The sequence below is a fragment of the Lucilia sericata genome, unplaced genomic scaffold (assembly GCF_015586225.1).
Source record: "Lucilia sericata isolate MDLA Ls3-8-SP2 unplaced genomic scaffold, ASM1558622v1 Contig000439F_arrow, whole genome shotgun sequence".
NCBI classification, from domain to species: Eukaryota; Metazoa; Arthropoda; class Insecta; order Diptera; family Calliphoridae; genus Lucilia; species Lucilia sericata.
Window position 1 is genome coordinate 176,479 of NW_023994454.1, and position 21,217 is coordinate 197,695.

Here is a 21,217-nt window from a genome sequence, read left to right on the forward strand (position 1 = left end):
AGTTGATGAACATGAATTATTCTAGACCGTTTAATATAAATATGTAATAAATGTTGAGTTTGAATGGGACTGACATCTTGTTCCATTATTGTAAACGTAAAAACTTAAATTCATATTTTCACGAATATTTGATAAACAAAAATAAAATTTAAATTCAGTTGGAAAACCTCTACTATCTGAATCTGATTTAATTTTTGAAATCCCTTGAATTATTTAAAATATATTTTAACAATTGTAAAAGGTCATTAATCAATCAAAGCCATTTATGTATATCTAAACGATTTTTTTGGGATTATGACAGTCTTGTAGTAAATGAGAGATGTGTTATTTGTTTTTATACCCTCCACCACCATCAGTGGTGATAGAGGGTATAAATAACTTCCGTCACAATGTCGATATCTTCACAAAATTTTACAAATTAAAATCTTATGTCAATAGAATTCATTTAGAGAAAAAATTTTCTGGATCGGTCCATAATTGGACATAGCTCCCATACAAGGTCCCCTCCCGAAAATCACTTAAACGCGTATAACGCATTACTTAATTAAGATATCCATATAAAATTTGGGACAAGTATTGCTTATCTATACAGAAATATTACCGATAAATGTTTTTCCGATCGGTCCATAATTGGTCATAGCTCCCATACAAGGTCCCCTCCCGAAAATCACTTAAACGCGCATAACTCATTACTTAATTAAGATATCCATATAAAATTTGGTACAAGCATTGCTTATTTGTACAGAAATATTACTGAGAAATTTTTTTCCGATCGGTCCATAATTGGTCATAGCTCCCATACAAGGTCCCCTCCCGAAACTCACTTAAACGCACATAACTCATTACAAAATAAAGATATCCATATAAAATTTGGTACAAGTATTGCCCGTATGCACAAAAATATTACTGTGAAATTTTTTTCCGATCGGTCCATAATTGGTCATAGCTCCCATACAAGGTCCCCTCCCGAAAATCACTTAAAACCACATAACTCATTAGTAAATGAAGATATCCATATAAAATTTGGTACAAGTATTGCCCGTATGCACAAAAATATTACTGAAATTTTTTTCCGATAGGTCCATAATTGGTCATAGCTCCTATACAAGGTCCCCTTCCGAAAATCACTTAAAACCACATAACTCATTAGTTAATGAAGACATCCATATAAAATTTGGTACAAGTATTGCTCTTATATACAGAAATATTACTATGAAAGTTTTCTTGGATCGCTCCATAATTGGTCATAGCTCCCATACAAGGTCCCTTCCCGAAAATCACTTAAAACCACATAACTCATTATTACTTAATTAAGATATCCATATAAAATTTGGTACAAGTATTGATTATCTGTACAGAAATATTACCGATAAATTTTTTTCCGATCGGTCCATAATTGGTCATGGCTCCCATACAAGGTCCCCTCCCGAAACTCACTTAAACGCACATAACTCATTACAAAATAAAGATATTCATATAAAATTTGGTACAAGTATTGCCCGTATGCACAAAAATATTACTGTGAAATTTTTTTCCGATAATTACTGAATTAAGATATCCATATAAAATTTGATACAAGTATTGCTTATATGCACAGAAATATTACTGTACTTATTACTTATTTTCCTATCAGTCCATAATTGATCATAGCTCCCATACAAGGTCCCTTTCAGAAAAACACTTAAAGGCACGTAGCTCATTACCTAATAACCCATTAAATATGTGGCATAACTATTATTTTTGTACACTTAAATGTTATTTCAAATTTTTTTCATGATTGGTCCATTCTTGGTCGTAGCTCTCATACAAGGTTCTCTCCCGAAAATCACTTAAACGCACATAACTCATTACCAAATATTGATATACATACATTTAGCAAAAATATACATAAATTAACCTATAAAATTGTTGTACGATCGGTCCATATTTGGTCATAGCTCTCATACTAGGTCCCCTCCAGAAAATCACTTAAATGCACAAATCCCGCAAACGCACATTACTCTTTACCAAATAAAGCTATTGATACAAAATTTGGCATAAATATTAGTTTTGTATACAAAAATTCAATTTCCAGATTTTTTCACGATCGGTTCATAACATGGGTGCGGTCGGTCCCATAAAAGTTTCCTTTCAGAAAATCAAATAAACACTCTTATTACAAAATTACGATATAGATACAAAATTTGACTGAAATATAGCTTTTATGTACAGAAATTTTCTATTTAAGACATGAGAAAACTTATTTCTACAAATATTTGATCAATTAGAAAAGTATTAATATAAAAGTAGCTGGTGGAGGGTATTTAAGATTCGGCTCAGCCGAATATAGCACTCTAACTTGTTTTAATTACTTCTTACAATTTTATATTTTCTTAGGTCTTATCATCATTTGAACAAATTTTAAAGAATGTTTGCAACCTCTACTAGAATTCCAACATATACCAAAATTTGTATTAGTAGATACTTCTTTCGCATGATATTTTCCATTTAAATTGCTAAAAGAATAAAAAAGTTAAATTAAATTATTAACATTAAGGGAAAGCCTTGTTTAACAAACCTATTAAAACAGGCATGAAACCACCATGCACTTTTAAAATACTCAGCACAGTTTTTTTCATTTGTATCTAAGTCATTGTCACGATCTTTCGTGGTAAACATATAACCCTGATGTGGACTAAATGAATCAGTAGCATTGCCAGAATATTTACCCACTTTCAGTAATTTATAATTCTCCAATTCATCTTCGACAATGAATTCAGCATATTTGGCATATGTCAAAGTATTATTGAAATCTTTTAGTTGTATCAAGAGTTCTACTGGTTGTAGTTCAGTCGTCAGGGCATGAAGTTTATCGAGACCGATGAAGAACTCGCCTTCAATATCACCGAAGCCCATCTTATATTCTGACCATTTGCGGTAGAAATCTACGGAACCATTAATACGTCTTTGGATGACAGTCCATCCACCACCATCGGTCTGGTTATCACATGATACATAAAATGGTTTTTGTCCATAAATCTTACTAAATATGCGACATTTGTTATTTGAACAATAATTAGTATTGAAATCAGCACAACTGGTGGGATAAGGATTGGTAGTGCTGAAAATGATATTGTTTATCTATAAATATGTATGTATTTATGTTTGTAGTTAAACTATTTTTGTAGAGAAATTTTTGATCAATTGTAGCTATTATATTTGATTGATAACTGTGTGTATAGTCATATTTATTGACGATACTTTAACTCATAAGTTTGGCGAATTCGATTTGTTAACTTACCAAACTACTGCTTTGCCTTTATGCACGGCAATTAAGTTATTAGCTTCTAAAATAATAACAAATACAAGTAAAAATTATTTTTTCTTGAAATATATTCATACATTCATATGTATGTATGTGTGTATGTGTGCATGTATGTATGTATGTATGTTTGTATGTATGTATGTATGTAGTAGTATGTATGTATGTATGTATGTTGTATGTATGTATGTATGTATGTATGTATGTATGTATGTTGTATGTATGTATGTATGTATGTATGTATTTGATGTATTGTATGTATGTATGTTGTATGTATGTGTATGTAATGTATCTTTGTATGTATGTTAGTTATGTATGTCTTGTCTGTATTTATTTTATGTAGTCTGTATTATGTATGATGTATGTATAGTATGTATGTATGTATGTGTATGTATGTAGTATGTATGTATGTATGTATGTATGTATGTATGTATGTATGTATGTATGTATGTATGTATGTATGTATGTATGTATGTATGTATGTAGTAGTAGATGTATGTATGTATGTATGTATGTATGTATGTATGTATGTATGTATGTATGTATGTATGTATGTATGTATGTATGTATGTATGTATGTATGTATATGTATGTATGTATGTATGTATGTATGTATGTATGTATGTATGTATGTATGTAGTATGTATGTAGTATGTATGTATGTTGTATAGTATGTATGTATGTATGTATGTATGTATTGTATGTATGTATGTATGTATTGTATGTATGATTTATGTTATTGTCTGTATGTATGTAGATGTATGTCTTGTATGTATGTATATGTCATGTTATGTATGTATGTATGTTATGTCTATGTAGTATGTATGTAGAGTTGTATGTATTGTATGTATGTATATGTAGATGTATGTATGTCTGTATGTATGTATGTATGTATGTATGTATTGTATGTAGTATGACTGTATGTATGTAGTATGTATGTATGTATTTATGTATGTATGTATGATGTATGTATGTATGTATGTACTGTATGTATGATGTATGTCTGTTAGTTGTATGTATGATATGTATGTACTGTCTGTATGTATTTATGTATGTATGTATGTATGTATGATGATGTTTATTGTATGATGTATGTCGTATGTAGTATGTATGTATGTATGTCTGTATGTATGTATGTTATGTATGATGTATGTATGTCTGTCTGATTGTATGTATGTATGTATGTATTTGTATGTATGTATGTATGTATGTATGTTGATGTGTATGTATGTATGTATGTTGTATGTATGTTGATGTATATGTATAATTATTTAACTCTTTACCACTTTTATTGAAATGTGTGTGATTATTGATTAAGTTCCTTGTGATCCGCTTTAGTTGCTGCTGTAGTTATAATATCTGTTAATTTCGCATCGATAATTTCTAATTTTGTTAAATTTTTAGAAACACTATTACTCAACTGTTGAGTTTCGAAAATATTTTTGTTTAATATATTTTCCATATTATTTAGTTTCTCATTTAATACTCCTAAGAGAACATCATGACCTTTAACTATTTCCTTGATGTCACTTATCATTTGGATTTTATCATTGGCAAGTATCTCTTGAAATTGTGTTTCAATCAGTTGATTTTGTTTTCCAATTAAATCATTTAATATATCGAAATATTCCTTGCTTTGTGTCTGTATTCTAATTTCTATGCTTTGTGTGCTCTTTTCGATTTTTTCCTCCAAACGTAGCAAAAACTCATCTTGTTTATCCATCCTTATTTTAAGTAATTCATTACCAGTTTTCAGCGCCTCTAGTTGACTCTCGAAACGAGTAAAATCCAAGGTTGGGAATTCATCACAAGCAAGAATATATTCAGGCTATAAATGAAAAAAACAAGTAAGAGTGTTATACTCGGCTATGCCGAATCTTATATACCCACCATCAAATCACTGCCATATAAATAAACTTTGATATTTTGAATATTTTATTATTATATATCGATATTAATGAGAACATCAGGGTAATATTTGAAAGAGGTCCATTAATGGGGGTTTAACTATTGACAGTGCTCTTTCAAATTAAATATGTTAATTTATATAGGGAGTAGTGTTATATATACATAATGGACCAATTCTCATAAAAGTCGGTAGGAAGATTTCAGTTCCTTATTTATTTCAAAGTTCATAGATCTACTTGTATTTTTAAACCAGTAATGAGCATTAAAGTCATTTTCTTAAAGGGACCTTATACGGGGTTAGAGTTAATTATGGACCAATTCTCATAAAATATGGTAGAGAGATTTTAGCATAAAATTAGTTTATGTCGAATTGCATTGCGGTATTCGTATTTTTCTCGTTGTAGTCATTTTCTGTGGGGGAATTTATATGGGGTGGGGTTATAATGGACTGATCCGCATACAAATTGGTAGAGAGACTTCGGTTCCTATAGAACTTATCAGTGTCGAATTTCATCGCTGTACTCGCATTTTTAAGCCAGTAATGAGCGTTTAAGTGATTTTCTGATGGGGACCTTAAAAGAAGGGTAAGGTCAATTATGAACCGATCCCCACAAAATTTTGTAGAGTGATGTTAGCTCATACAAAACTATATCAAATTTCATCGCTTTACTCGTTTTTTAGGCCAGTAATGAGCGTTAAAGTAATTTTCTGTTGGGGACCTTATATAGGCGATAGGGTCATTTAAAGCCCGATCCACATACAATTTGTGGAAAGGTTTTTAGCTCCTAAGATACTTATTTATGTCAAATTTCTTCACTATACTCGTATTTTTACGCCAATAATGAGCGTTAAAGTAATTTTAATTAGGGGACCATATATAGGGAGTAGGGTCAATTATGGACCGATCCACATAAAATCTGCTGGAAAGGTTTTGGCTCCTAAGATACTTACTTATGTAAAATTTCTTCGCTATACTTGTTTTTTTACGCCAATAATAAGTGATAAAGTAATTTTCTGAAGGGGGACCTTATATAGGCGGGTAGGGTCAATTATGGACCGATCCACATAAAATTTGGTATAGAGCTTTGGCTCGTATAAAACTTACTTTTATGAAATTTCATCGCTATACTCGTCTTTTTACGCCAATAATGATCGTTAAAGTCATTTTCTGAAGGGGACCTTATATGGGGGGTAGGGTCAATTATGAACCGATCTACATATAGTTTGGTGGAGAGATATTAACTTGCATGAAACCTATGTGTGTCAAATTTCATCGCAATATTCGTATGTTTAAGCCAGTAATCAGCATTATAGTCATTTTCAAAAGGGAACCTTATATGGGGGGTAGGGTCAATTATGGACCGATCCACATAAAATTTAGTAGAGAGATTTTGACTTATATAAAACTTACTTCTGCGAAATTTCATAGCTATACTCGTACATTTAAGCCAGTAATGAACGTTAAAGTAATTTTATGGAGATGACCTTATGTGGGGGGTAGGGTCAATTATGGACCGATCCACATAAAATTTGGTGGAGAGATTTTAACTCGTATAAAACTTACTTATGTCAAATTTCATACTCGTATTTTTACGCCAATAAGGAGCGTTAAAGTCATTTTCTGAAGGGGACCTTATAAGGGGGGGTAGGGCCAATTGTGGTCCTATGTCCGCCATAATTCAAAATTTTATTTCAAAGAACTGACTTATGCGAAATTTTGTGGCATTTGCTTCATAAATAACGAATTTGTGAATGTTTGAAGCTTTTTACACAATATTCCGGGGGGTACATTTGTATGGGGGCTATGTGAAATCGTTGACCGATTTTGCCGATTTTCAATACCAAACATTTCTGATCAATAAAAAATATTTTGGGAAAATTTCATCTCAATATCTCTTTTTTTGTGGACGCTATCGTGCCAACAACAGACAGACGGACGGACAGACATAGCTAGATCGTCTTAGAAACTTACGAAGTCCTAGAATATATATACTTTATGGGGTCTGTGAACAATATTTCGATGTGTTACACACGGAATGACAAAATCAATATACCCCTCATCTTTTTCGATGGTGGGTATAAAAATATGAGTAAAACTTTCAGACTACCTCGAATAAAATTACATTTTTTTGCAATTCTTTAGTAGTTTTCTCAGAAACTACCAAATATATTTCGATAAATTTTGTTAGGGATCAAGTATGTTCAAACTCATAAAAATTGATTCAATATTTCTCATAGCCCCCATACAAAGGTATATATTCCAGGAAATTAGTTTATCGTTAATAATTCCCTCATATATATCGGTGTCAACACAAAATTTTGTACATGCCAGTTGGTAAACAGAAATCATATTACCAACATAGATCACAGTCGGTCCACAATTGGTCATAACTCCGAAAATCACCTAAACGCACATTGATAAATAAAACTATTGTGATAAAATTCGAATTGAATATGTTTTTTGTCCATTATTAGTCTCAGATTTTCCCTCATATCTGAATTATTTATGGACCGAGATTTAAATAAAGTTCTTTTCGAACCTATGTCTGATAGAATTAGAAAAGATTCGGATTTCTCAAATATCTAGGGTATTCTGAAAATATATTCCAAGATATACACACACAGACAGACAGACGGATAGACGGTAAAATGAACATGGGTAAATCAACTGCGCTATTTATAAGGATCTAGAATATAAATATACTTTATGGGGTGGATTATATCGTCACCTGAAACGCAAACGGCCCTAACTAACCCAAAATACAAAATTGATTTTATGATTGATTCTAATACATCAAAACAAATGTTCACAAACAAAATTGGACTCCTCGAAACAAAATTTGCGATTTTATTGACAAAAAACAAATGGCCCTATATACAAAAACATTTAAATATTAATGGTAAAATGTCCAATTTATCCATTTTTCTATACGCCTTTGTCAACTACCATAACAAATGATAGGTTTCACTATTAAACAATTGCTTTATTGAATAACAATAAATCGTGTTGATAGAAACAAACTTTTCAATTAAAATAGTTTTTTTGCTTCACCTGTAAAATTTTTAAAATGTTAGATAGGGTCATTTGCGTTTTAGGTGACGATATGTATAAGTGAAGACCGGCATAATCCAAAAATCTTATATATGTATGTATAAAGTAGAGCACTATATGTTTCTCATCTGTATTTAAACTTAACTTTTACTTTTAAAATGTTGAATATAATCATGAGATTTAGAATCTAAATCACGTCGAAAATACATTTTTAAAAACAGAGAAAACTTTATGAAAGTCACACATTGGGACGTTGCATATTTTGTAGCACTTAGCCTAAAAAGTCTTGTAGTAAATGACTCATTTGGCTTCTCTCGGACTCCCAGGGTACAATTAACTAAAGAGATTGGATCAAATAAATGTTTCTTTAGAAAATCCATACAAATTTGTTAAAATATCTACGCCAAAACAAATAAAAACTTACATCGATTTCGGCATCTACGAAATTATTCGAATTCCAAACGTAGAATATTAGTATTAAATGTAATAATATGTTATAAAACATCTTCTTTTTCGTATAATACTTTTTGTATTTAATTATTCAATATTAAATGCACAATGAATTGAGATTAAATTTACATGCAGTTTATAAATAAGTTTTAAATTGATAAGAAATATAAATATTCAATCGATTCTTATTAATTGACTTACAATCAGTCGTTTAATTAACTTTGTCAAATGCAGCACAGTGGTTTAGAAAGAACTTTTTTATAATTCATTAACTCATGAACTAAAGGAGATTTGGAGTTAGTTGTATTTATGGTTTCATTGGATGCAGTAGGCTATTTCTTTAAAACTCTATAATTAGTTTAAGTGGTTAGTTTTCATTTACATAATAGTTAAAAATATCTAAAATGTCTTTCTATTATTGTAAGAAATTTCAAATTTATATTCCTTATTATCCACCATATTGATAAAATTGTATTGCTGCAGAGTGGGAAAAATTAACTGAATATTTTTGTAATTTTAAAACTGTTAATTCCTTATTAAAACATCCAAAGAGTGGATGTAATGTTGTGTTTAACATTGATTTTAGTTCTTATATAACCATCTGGGTTAAAGTGTATGGAACAAAACAATTCAATTGGTGTGAGCATGAGCTCAGGGTCATGGACAAGAATTATAAATTTCTAAATTTTGTCTGCTTACTCTACAATATCGTGTAACATTGCAATTTTACTAACCTTTATTAAACTCCCAGCTGTCAAATTTGTTTTAGGATTTTCAGTACCTAATTGCGCAAATTTCGGCAAATTTGATACTTACGTTTTATCAAACGAATATCCTTAATATTATACAAAATTAACTAATTAGAAATTGTTTTGAACAAGAAAAGATTTTTTGACTCTCGTATAGTGCGTATACGTAATATGAAACTCTAATATTGACAAATAATAATCATACGTAAATTACACATTTTTGTGAGACAAAATGTTTAAATACATTTTTGAGACAAATTTTCTTTTTATACCCTCCACCACCATCAGTGGTGATAGAGGGTATATATAACTTTGTCATTCCGTGTGTAACACCAAGAAATAGTCATCTGAGACCCAACAAAGTATATATGTATATTCTGGGTCCTTATCAAATTCTGAGTCGATTTAGCTATGTCCGTCTGTCCGTCTGTCTGTGTAAAACACGCTCTCGATAAAACGAAGCAATGGAGTTTAACCAAATTCACCCAAAATGTTCTTCATTTTCCTAAGTTGTTTGGTATTGAAAATGGGCAAAATCGGTTCACACCGGGAAAAGTTATGAATCAAAATTTAAAACAACCTCGAAAAAAATAAGCAATTTTTAGACATTCTGATGTAATTTTCTCGAAAACTATGCAAGATAATTCCATGAAAGTCATTATACATTCGTTCCTACACAAGAGCTTGATCCCTGCTGAAAATTACCAGAATCGGTCCACAATTTCATATACCTACCATACAAAAGTACATATTCCCAGAAAATGGGTTTTTGTTAATAACTTCCGTTAGAATTTCGATATCTTCACAAAATTTTAGAAATTAAAATCTTATGTCAATAGAATTCATTCAGAGAAAAAAATTTTCCCGATCGGTCCATAATTGGTCATAGCTCCCATACAAGGTCCCCTCCCGAAAATCACTTAAACGCGCATAACTCATTACTAAATTAAGATATCCATATAAAATTTGGTACAAGTATTGCCCATATGCATAGAAATATTACTGTGAAAGTTTTTTCCGATCGGTCCATAATTGGTCACAGCTCCCATACAAGGTCCCCTCCCGAAAATCACTTAAATTAAGATATCCATATGAAATTTGGTATAAGTATTACTCATATGCACAGAAATATTACTGTGAAATTTTTTCTCGATCGGTCCATAATTGGTCATAGCTCCCATACAAGGTCCCCTCCCGAAAATCACTTAAACGCGCATAACTCATTACTAAACTAAGATATCCATATAAAGTTTGGCAGAAGTATTGCTCATATATAGAGAATTATTACTGTCAAATTGTTTTCCTATCGGTCCATAATTGATCACAGTTGCTATACAAGGTCCCTTTCAGAAAAACACATAAAGGCACATAACTCATTACCAAATAATGATATAAATAAATACTATTTTTGTACATCAAAACTATTTCTGTACACATAAATGTTATTTCAAAATTTTTTTCACGATCGCTCCATCCTTGGTCATAGCTCCCATACAATGTTCCCTCCCGAAAATCACTTAAACGCACATAACTCATTACCAAATCTAGATATCCATACATTTAGCAAAAATATTGCACTTATATACATAAATTACACTATATAATTGTTTTACGATCGGTCCATATTTGGTCATAGCTCTCATACTAGGTCCCCTCCAGAAAATCACTTAAACTCACATTACTCATTACCAAATAAAGCTATACTAAATTACGATATAGATACAAAATTTGACTGAAATATAACTTTTATGTACAGAAATTTAGCTTAAAGAATTTTTTACGATCGATCTATAATTGATCTTATCTCCTAACTGTCCCTAAAAGCGCTTTAACCTTATTTAACTATTTGCATTATCAATTTGTGTAGAACAAAATTATATATATGTATGTATTTTGAAAATCCTTAAATCTTTCACACACATGCATACATGCAAATTATTAAATATTGCTAAGCGCTATAAAAATATAAAAGACAAGTAAGAGTGTTATATTCGGCCATGCCGAATCTTATATACCCACCATCAAATCATCCTTATAAATAAACTTTAATATTATCGATCTATGTTGAATCATAAGTCGATATTATTATGAACATCAGGGAAATATTTGGAAGAGGGAATTTAATAAAGGCTTAAGCATGGACCGTGCTCTTCCGAATTAAAAATATTAATTTTGTTTGATCCAATATTTATAACCATAAACTGTTTGTTTTTTGTAAGAGTGGTTATATGGAGGGTGGAGTCAATTATAGACCTATCCTTGTCGGTGTATAAAATAATTATTTGTATCTAATGTAGCTGTACTTGTATCTTTAATTCAGTCATGGGGTTTAAAGTAATTATCTGAAGGAAACCGAAAATGGGTGTTTCGACCGATCCTTATGAAATTCGTTTGAAAAATTCCAGTTCCTATAAAACTACCGTAATTTGGAAGAACTTTTGAGCCATACATGAGCGTTAAAGTGATTCTCTGGAGTGAATCTTATATAAGGGTCAATTATAGACCGATGTTTATAAACTTTCGTACATAAATTATGTTCGCAAGTCGCAATTTTAAGCAACTAATGAGAGTTAAAGTAATTTTACTGAAGTGGTCATTTATCGATCCATCTTCATCAATGTCGGTAGGAAGATTTCAGTTCCCATAACACTTATGTTGAATTGCATATATCTACTCGTATTTGATGCCAGTAATGAGCGTTAAAGGCGAACCTATACGCCCACCCCCGTATAAGTCAATTATTGATCGTTACTTCCAAAATTTAGAACGGGTTTTGTACATACAAATATTGTTTATGTCGCATTTTTGAGCCAGTAATGAGCTTTAAAGTAATTTTCTAATGGGGACCTTAATAGGGGCATAGGGTAGGGGCTCATACAAAACTTGTTTATGTGAAATTTCATCGCTGTAGTCGCATTTGAGCGACAGTCACTATCTGAGGGGGATGGAGGGTGGGGTCAGTTATAGACCAATCCCCTTAAATAGTTTTTGGCTAGTACAAAACTTGTTTACGTAGAATTTCACTGCTGTAATCGCATTTTTGAGTCAGTAATGAGCGTTAAAGTAGGGTACCTCATTTTCTGAAGGGGACCTTGTATTGGGGGTAGGGTCAATTATGAACCGATCCTTATAAAATTTTACGAAGAGATTTAAATTCTTATAAAACATGTTTGTGCCGAATTTCATCGCTATTGATGCTTTTCTGAGCCAGTTATGGGCGATACCCCCATCTTTTTTGATGGTGGGTATAAAAATGGTGTTAGTAATGTTCAATAAATCTTGGAATTGTAATAGATCTAAGCTGTTTAAATCTTGGGATTTTTCTATTTAAGACATGAGAAGACTTATTTCTACAAATATTTGATCAATTAGAAAAGTATTAATATAAAAGTAGCTGGTGGAGGGTATTTATGATTCGGCACAGCCGAATATAGCACTCTAACTTGTTTTATATTTAAAAGAAAACAAATAGGAAATATTTAAACAATGCGTTGACAAAAAAAGTGGTGATTTTCTAAAGGAATATGTGCCTACCTTTAGAAATGTTAGTAGAGAGATTTACCTTTACATCAATACATTTTGACAAACAAATTTTTATCAATAAGAAGGAATTTAATTAAAACGCAAATATTTTTTTTTTTTTAATTCAATCAATACTTATCACTTTTTACGCTGTGAACCGATTTTGTATCTGTATTCATACATATATTTAATATTAAGAATGTCACAAATTTACTTATAATTAAATTACAATTAACAAATATCAAATTCCCATATATACATACATACATATGTATGTATCTATTCTGGCGCTATACGTTTTTCTATATGAATTCGCGGGCCTTTCACCAATTTCAGTGTCATATGGTTTTCTGGAACAATATCTTCGTATTTGAAATCTGTTGTAAATTTATAGGCTTTAATTAATTTAGCCAAGGAAATTTTAAGAAATAATATGGCATATCTCCAACCTTTAATAGAATAAATTATACATTAATATATACATTATAATTACTATAGTATGTACATTTACACACCGATACAAAATTTCTGTCCCTTAGTGAAGGGTATAAATGCGTATGGATGTCTGGCGGCAACGTTTTCTGGCAGAAAATTGTCGGGATTAAATGAATCCGCTTTGAGACCCCATAGTTCTTTGCTACGATGCAAACGAAAGATATCAATACAAATGCTTTGGCCCACGGATAGAGTCAAACCATTGCTAAGAGTGAGTTTATCATTTTTAACTTTTCGAAATACCATTGGTACTACGGGCAAAAGACGCATAGTCTCATTTAATATCATTTCCAAATAGATTAATTGATCAAGTTGTTCCAATGTTAAGACAACATTGTCATCCTCGGGTAATATGTTTATTATTTCCTCAAAAGCACATCTCTGATATTCTTCATGCATGGCCAGTAGTGAAATTGCAAAAAATAATGTACTTGATGTGGTTTCGGTGGCCTAAAAGAAATAAACATTTTTTAATTTTAATTGATTTGAACTATTTGTCCCCTACCTACCCCGGCAAAGATATGCATTATTTGTCCTTCGATTTCATCATATTTAAGTAAATTCTGATTAGTTCCATTTAATACATGTTCTAATATACTATTAACCTTTGGCAAATAGCTGGGATCTGTTTTATTATATTGCATAACATACAATGATTCAGCGACAAGTCTTTTAAACATATCCAAACCGTCTCTAGCCGATTTATAAAGAAAGTTATCAGCTATCTTGCGAACCCAGCTTATGTTCATAACAGGGTTAAAACAAATGTCAGCTATATAATGTAGAATACTGGAAAAGTGTTATGAATGTGTAATAGCATTGTTTGTTTGTTAACTAACTACTAACTAACTAATTAATTAATTAATTAATTAACAAACTAACTAACTAACTAACTAACTAACTAACTAACTAACTAACTAACTAACTAACTACTAACTAACTAACTAACTAACTAACTAACTAACTAACTAACTAACTAACTAACTACTAACTACTAACTAACTAACTAACTAACTAACTAACTAACTAACACTAACTAACTAACTAACTAACTAACTAACTAACTAACTACTAACTAACTAACTACTAACTAACTAACTAACTAACTAACTAACTAACTAACTAACTAACTAACTAACTAACTAACTAACTAACTAACTAACTAACTAACTAACTAACTAACTAACTAACTAACTAACTACTAACTAACTAACTAACTAACTAACTAACTAACTAACTAACTAACTAACTAACTAACTAACTAACTAACTAACTAACTAACTAACTAACTAACTAACTACTAACTAACTAACTAACTAACTAACTAACTAACTAACTAACTAACTAACTAACTAACTAACTAACTAACTAACTAACTAACTAACTAACTAACTAACTACTAACTAACTAACTAACTAACTAACTAACTAACTAACTAACTAACTAACTAACTAACTAACTAACTAACTAACTAACTAACTAACTAACTAACTACTAACTAACTAACTAACTAACTAACTAACTAACTAACTAACTAACTAACTAACTAACTAACTAACTACTAACTAACTAACTAACTAACTACTAACTAACTAACTAACTAACTAACTAACTAACTAACTAACTAACTAACTAACTAACTACTAACTAACTAACTAACTAACTAACTAAACTAACTAACTAACTAACTAACTAACTAACTAAACTAACTAACTAACTAACTAACTAACTAACTAACTAACTAACTAACTAACTAACTAACTAACTAACTAACTAACTAACTAACTAACTAACTAACTAACTAACTAACTAACTAACTAACTAACTAACTAACTAACTAACTAACTAACTAACTAACTAACTAACTAACTAACTAACTAACTAACTAACTAACTAACTAACTAACTAACTAACTACTAACTAACTAACTAACTAACTAACTAACTAACTAACTAACTAACTAACTAACTAACTAACTAACTAACTAACTAACTAACTAACTAACTAACTATACATGAAAGGAATGTTTAAGCACAATGAGGGACTAGGCTCAAATGTAAACCGATTTAATAGTGAAGAATGTTATTATGATTGTGACCTAAAGTTGGAGGTCCACAACACGCGTTTTCTCGTCAAAACATTGCGTGCTTTTCATACTTTCTGCATCTGGGTAGAATCATAATTTTTTGAGTGAGCGTCAACGAGTTAAGCATTCTACGCGTCGAGGCTTCCTAAGTTTTTGCTTTTGTGACTTTCAGCATACAAATAAATTGATTCTACTTTTATGCCACCTGTAGAATACGAGAAAGCATAGAACACCTGGTGTGGACCTCCAGCTTAACAAATATTCTTATTTAGGACTTTTTAAACAATATATTTATATTTCAACTTACCCATGAAGATGTTTTGACATAATTACTGACTTAAACTCAGTCTGCTCTAAATTTCTTTGAAGTAGAGTTTCTGCAAAATAATATAAATTTTTAAAGTAAAAACTATTTCAGTCGCAATAAATTTTAGTAATTTGTTGATAACTAAGAATTTTTGAGTAATGTATAAGAATTTTACTTACTTGTCGCATTTTTAATAGTTAATTCCCGAAATAATACTAACAACTCGATATCTTCTTTATTTTCTAAACAGCTCTGAATTTGTTCGACCAGAGCATTGCTTTCTTTATGGAATATTTTAATGAATGATAGCAACATTTTATGCGAAAAAGCTTTATTCAATAATTTACGATGTTGAGTCCATATTGGTTCTGAAATTTGTTAAAAATTCATATAATTCAAATAATTATAGATTGTAGCAAATTTGAACCATACCATTTTCTGTTATTATACCTTGGCCGGCTACAGTAGTAAATCCCTTGTATAATATTAACGGTTTGTCTATGCAATTTTTAGAAGTTAGAATTTCCTTTAATATCTGGGGATCAGTTGAAATGAAAAATGGCAATGGCCCCATCCAATAAACGCAATTAGCACCATATTTCTTACCATATTCATACATGCATTTTAAAATATCTGAAAATAAATTTGTTATAGCTTTTTTTCAGAAATCTATTAAGGAATAATAAATATTCTAGAATCTTTTAGTTCTAAGGTTGGTGTTTGACTTTTTACCTTTCCCCCTTAATATTTTACCCCAGCCCAGTAGGGTGTGCCATCTATTCGATGGTACTTTATAGGCTAGACTCACAAATGCTCTGGAATACCAACGACATATAAGCCACACAAATACAATGAAGACAAAAAGTCCAAAGAAAATTATTTCCATTTTTAACAGATTCCAATGATTAAATCAAACCAACTGTACTTATTTGACTCATGAATTGTTGTATTTATATGGCATTCATAGAAACTTTTGGGAATGTTTCCCAACTCGGAAATTGCATCATAGTTCTAAATATATTTAAACAATATCACAACAACAACAAATTTCTAAACAATATATATATATATATATATATATATATATATATATATATATATATATATATATATATATATATATATATATATATATATATATATATATATATATATATATATATGTCATACAAAAAGTAAGATTAATATTAGCTTAAGATTAAGTATGGATTAACTTAATATTTTGACGGTCAGCTTTCATTCCCTTAGATAATGTAAAATATATGTATGTATATAATTAAAACTTCCATTAACTTAATTAAATATCTTTGCACCATTTTTATTGTATATTTTAATAAAATTTTGCACAAAGGTTAACTTTCTAACTATAACAATTTTCGAAATACTTTGCCAAATTATCTTGATATTTCATATAGACGAGGTTATTGACATTAGAATTTAATATTTTAACAAGTTATAGTACTATATTCGGCTATGCCAAATACTAAATACCCTTCATCTATATGTGTATTTTATTAACACGTCAAATATTTACATGTATTTACGTTTTATAAATTTTGAAAGCTTAACAATTAAGAATCATCCTTATTAATAAACTTTGATATTATCGAAGCAATTTTCTCATGGAGCGTTCTTTTCCGAATTAAAAATATTATTTTTTTTGGTCCAATTTTTATAATTATAAACTGTTTTTATACCCTCCACCACCATCAGTGGTGATAGAGGGTATATATAACTTTGTCATTCCGTGTGTAACACCAAGAAATATTCATCTGAGACCCAACAAAGTATATATATTCTGGGTCCTTATCAAATTCTGAGTCGATTTAGCTATGTCCGTCTGTCTGTCCGTCTGTCCGTCTGTCTGCCTAAAACACGCTCACGTTAAAACTAAGCAAAGGAAGTACGCCAAATTCACCGAAAATATTCATTGTTGTCCTAAGCAGTTTGGTATTGAAAATGAGCAAAATCGGTTCATACCGGGAAAAGTTATGAATCAAAATTTAAAACAACCTCGAAAAAAATAAGCATTTTTTACACATTCGGATGCAATTTTCTCGAAAATTATGCAAGATAAATTCATGAAAATCACTATACATAAGTTTCTATACGAGAACTTGATCCCTGCTCAAAATTGCCAGAATCGGTCCACAATTTCATATACCTCCCATACAAAAGTACATATTCCCGGAAAATGGGTTTTTTTGTTAATAACTTCCGTCAGAATGTTGATATCTTCACAAAATTTTACAAATTAAAATCTTATGCCAACAGAATGCATTCAGAGAAAAAATTTTCTGGATCGGTCCATAATTGGACATAGCTCCCATACAAGGTCCCCTCCCGAAAATCACTTAAACGCACATAATTCATTACCAAATGAAGATAACCATATAGAATTTGGTACAAGTATTGCTCCCACATACAGAAATATTATTACGAAGTTGTTTCTTGATCGGTTCATAATTGGTCATAGCTCCCATACAAGGTCCCCTCCCGAAAATCACTTAAATGCGTATAACTCATTACTTAATCAGGATATCCATATAAAATTTGGTACAAGTATTGCTTATCTGTATAGAAATATTACTGGGAAATTTTTTTCCGATCGGTCCATAATTGGTCATAGCTCCCATACAAGGTCCCCTCCCGAAGATCACTTAAACGTACATAACTCATTACTAAATTAAGATATCTATATAAAATATTACTCTGAAAGTTTTTTGCGATCGGTCCATAATTGGTCATAGCTCCCATACAAGGTCCCCTCCCGAAAATCACTTAAACGCGCATAACTCATTTCTAAAGTAAGATATCTTTATAAAATTTGGTACAAGTACTGCTTATGTGACTGAGAAATATTACTGAACAATTTTTTTCCAATAGGTCCATAATTGGTCATGGCTCCCATACAAGGTCCCCTCCCGAAAATCACTTAAAACCACATAACTCATTAGTAAATGAAGATATCCATATAAAATTTGGTACAAGTATTGCTCTTATATACAGAAATATTACTATGAAAGTTTTCTTGGATCGGTCCATAATTGGTCATAGCTCCCATACAAGGTCCCCTCCCGAAAATCACTTAAACGCGCATAACTCATTACTAAAGTAAGATATCTATATAAAATTTGGTAAAAGTACTGCTTTTATGACTGAGAAATATAACTGAAAATTTTTTTCCGATCGGTCCATAACTGGTCATGGCTCCCATACAAGGTCCCCTCCCGAAAATCACTTAAAACCACATAACTCATTAGTTAATGAAGATATCCATATAAAATTTGATACAAGTATTGCCCTTTTATACACAAATATTATAATGAAAATTTTTTGGATCGGTCTATAATTGGTCATAGCTCCCATACAAAGTCCCATCCCGAAATCACTTAAACGCACATAACTCATTACTGAATTAAGATATCCATATAAAATTTGGTACAAGTATTGCTTATATGCACAGAAATATTACTGTGAAATTATATTCCTATCAGTCCATAATTGATCATAGCTCCCATACAAGGTCCCTTTCAGAAAAACACTTAGAGGCACGTAGCTCATTACCAGATATTGATATCCATACATTTAGCAAAAATATACATAAATTAACCTATAAAATTGTTGTGCGATCGGTCCATATTTGGTCATAGCTCTCATACTAGTCCCCTCCAGAAAATCACTTAAATGCACAATATTCTTTACCAAATAATGATATAGATACACAATTTTGAAATTTTGTCTTTATATACATAATAGGTCATAGCTCCCATACAAGGTCCTTTTACGAAAATCTCTTAAACGCACATTACTCTTTACCAAATAAAGCTATTAATACAAAATTTGGTACAAATATTAGTTTTGTATACAAAAATCCTATTTCCAGATTTTTTCACGATCGGTTCCATAAAAGTTTCCCTTCAGAAAATCAAATAAACACTCCTAACTTATTACAAAATTACGATATAAACACAAAATTTCACTGAAATATAGCTTTTATGTACAGAAATTTAGCTTAAAGAATTTTTTATGATCGGTCTATAATTGGTCATATCTCCAATACTAGGTCCTGCCCTTAAAAGCGCTTTTACCGTATTTAACTGGTTGCATTATCAATTTGTGTAGAACAAAATTATATATATGTATGTATTTTAAAAAACCTTAAATCTTTCACACACATGCATACATGTAAGTTATTAAATATTGCTAAGCGCTATTAAAATGTAATGTTCAATAAATCTTGGAATTGTAATAGATTTATGCTGTTTAAATCTTAGGATTTTTTCTATTTAAGACATGAGAAAACTTATTTCTACAAATATTTGATAAATTATAAAAGTATTAATATAAAAGTAGCTGGTGGAGGGTATTTAAGATTCGGCTCAGCCAAATATAGCACTCTAACTTGTTTTTATACCCTCCACCACCATCAGTGGTGATAGAGGGTATATATAACTTTGTCATTCCGTGTGTAACACCAAGAAATATTCATCTGAGACCCAACAAATATTCCGGGTCCTTATCAAATTCTGAGTCGATTTAGCTATGTCCGTCTGTCTGTCCGTCTGTCTGCCTAAAACACGCTCACGTTAAAACTAAGCAAAGGAAGTACGCCAAATTCACCGAAAATATTCATTGTTGTCCTAAGCAGTTTGGTATTGAAAATCGGTTCATACCGGAAAAAGTTATGAATCAAAATTTAAAACAACCTCGAAAAAAATAAGCATTTTTTACACATTCGGATGCAATTTTCTCGAAAACTATGCAAGATAAATTCATGAAAATCGCCACGAATAAGTTTCTACATGAGAACTTGATCTCTGCTGAAAATTGCTAGAATCGGTCCACAATTTCATATACCTCCCATACAAAAGTACATATTCCCGGAAAATGGGTTTTTTGTTAATAACTTCCGTCACAATGTCGATATCTTCACAAAATTTTACAAGTTAAAATCTTATGTCAATAGAATTTATTCAGAGAAAAAATTTTCTGGATCGGTCCATAATTGGACATAGCTCCCATACAAGGTCCCCTCTCGAAAATCACTTAAACGCGCATAACGCATTACATAATTAAGATATCCATATAAAATTTGGTACAAGTATTGCTTATCTATAAAGAAATATTACTATGCAATTTTTTTCCGATCGGTCCATAATTGGTCATAGCTCCCATACAAGGTCCCCTCCCGAAAATCACTTAAACGCGCATAACTCATTACTTAATTAAGATATCCATATAAGATTTGGTACAAGTATTGCTTATCTATACAGAAATATTACTGAGAAATTTTTTTCCGATCGGTCCATAATTGGTCATAGCTGCCATACAAGGTCCCCTCCCG

General features: G+C 30.7%; 2 protein-coding genes across 2 annotated transcripts; both read right to left on the bottom strand.

Moving 5' to 3' along the window:
- Positions 1 to 2,284: 2,284 nt before the first annotated feature.
- LOC119604869 (techylectin-5A-like) lies at positions 2,285 to 8,766 on the bottom strand. Its single transcript, XM_037957759.1, has 5 exons — positions 8,686 to 8,766; positions 4,718 to 5,129; positions 3,281 to 3,326; positions 2,558 to 3,100; positions 2,285 to 2,495 (listed from the first exon to the last, which is right to left on the bottom strand). The coding sequence occupies exons 1-5, from the start codon at positions 8,764 to 8,766 to the stop codon at positions 2,363 to 2,365; spliced, it is 1,215 nt and encodes a 404-aa protein (XP_037813687.1). The 3' UTR covers positions 2,285 to 2,362.
- Positions 8,767 to 13,261: 4,495 nt separating this feature from the next.
- On the bottom strand, positions 13,262 to 16,790 carry LOC119604870 (probable cytochrome P450 313a4). The gene is made up of 7 exons (XM_037957760.1): positions 16,603 to 16,790; positions 16,303 to 16,503; positions 16,050 to 16,238; positions 15,871 to 15,940; positions 13,987 to 14,266; positions 13,498 to 13,927; positions 13,262 to 13,431 (listed from the first exon to the last, which is right to left on the bottom strand). The coding sequence occupies exons 1-7, from the start codon at positions 16,754 to 16,756 to the stop codon at positions 13,262 to 13,264; spliced, it is 1,494 nt and encodes a 497-aa protein (XP_037813688.1). The 5' UTR covers positions 16,757 to 16,790.
- Positions 16,791 to 21,217: the final 4,427 nt, after the last annotated feature.

Bases quoted from the DNA above. Each gene is read 5' to 3' on its own strand.
- LOC119604869 (XM_037957759.1), bottom strand. From the start codon at position 8,766: ATGTTTTATAACATATTATTACATTTAATACTAATATTCTACGTTTGG. The intron at 3,101-3,280 runs GTAAGTTAACAA...TATCATTTTCAG, and splicing joins AAAGGCAAAGCAGTAGTTTG to CACTACCAATCCTTATCCCA. The intron at 2,496-2,557 runs GTTTGTTAAACA...TTATTCTTTTAG, and splicing joins TTTCATGCCTGTTTTAATAG to CAATTTAAATGGAAAATATC.
- LOC119604870 (XM_037957760.1), bottom strand. From the start codon at position 16,756: ATGGAAATAATTTTCTTTGGACTTTTTGTCTTCATTGTATTTGTGTGG. The intron at 13,928-13,986 runs GTAGGTAGGGGA...TATTTCTTTTAG, and splicing joins TAATGCATATCTTTGCCGGG to GCCACCGAAACCACATCAAG. The intron at 13,432-13,497 runs GTGTGTAAATGT...ATTCTATTAAAG, and splicing joins GGGACAGAAATTTTGTATCG to GTTGGAGATATGCCATATTA.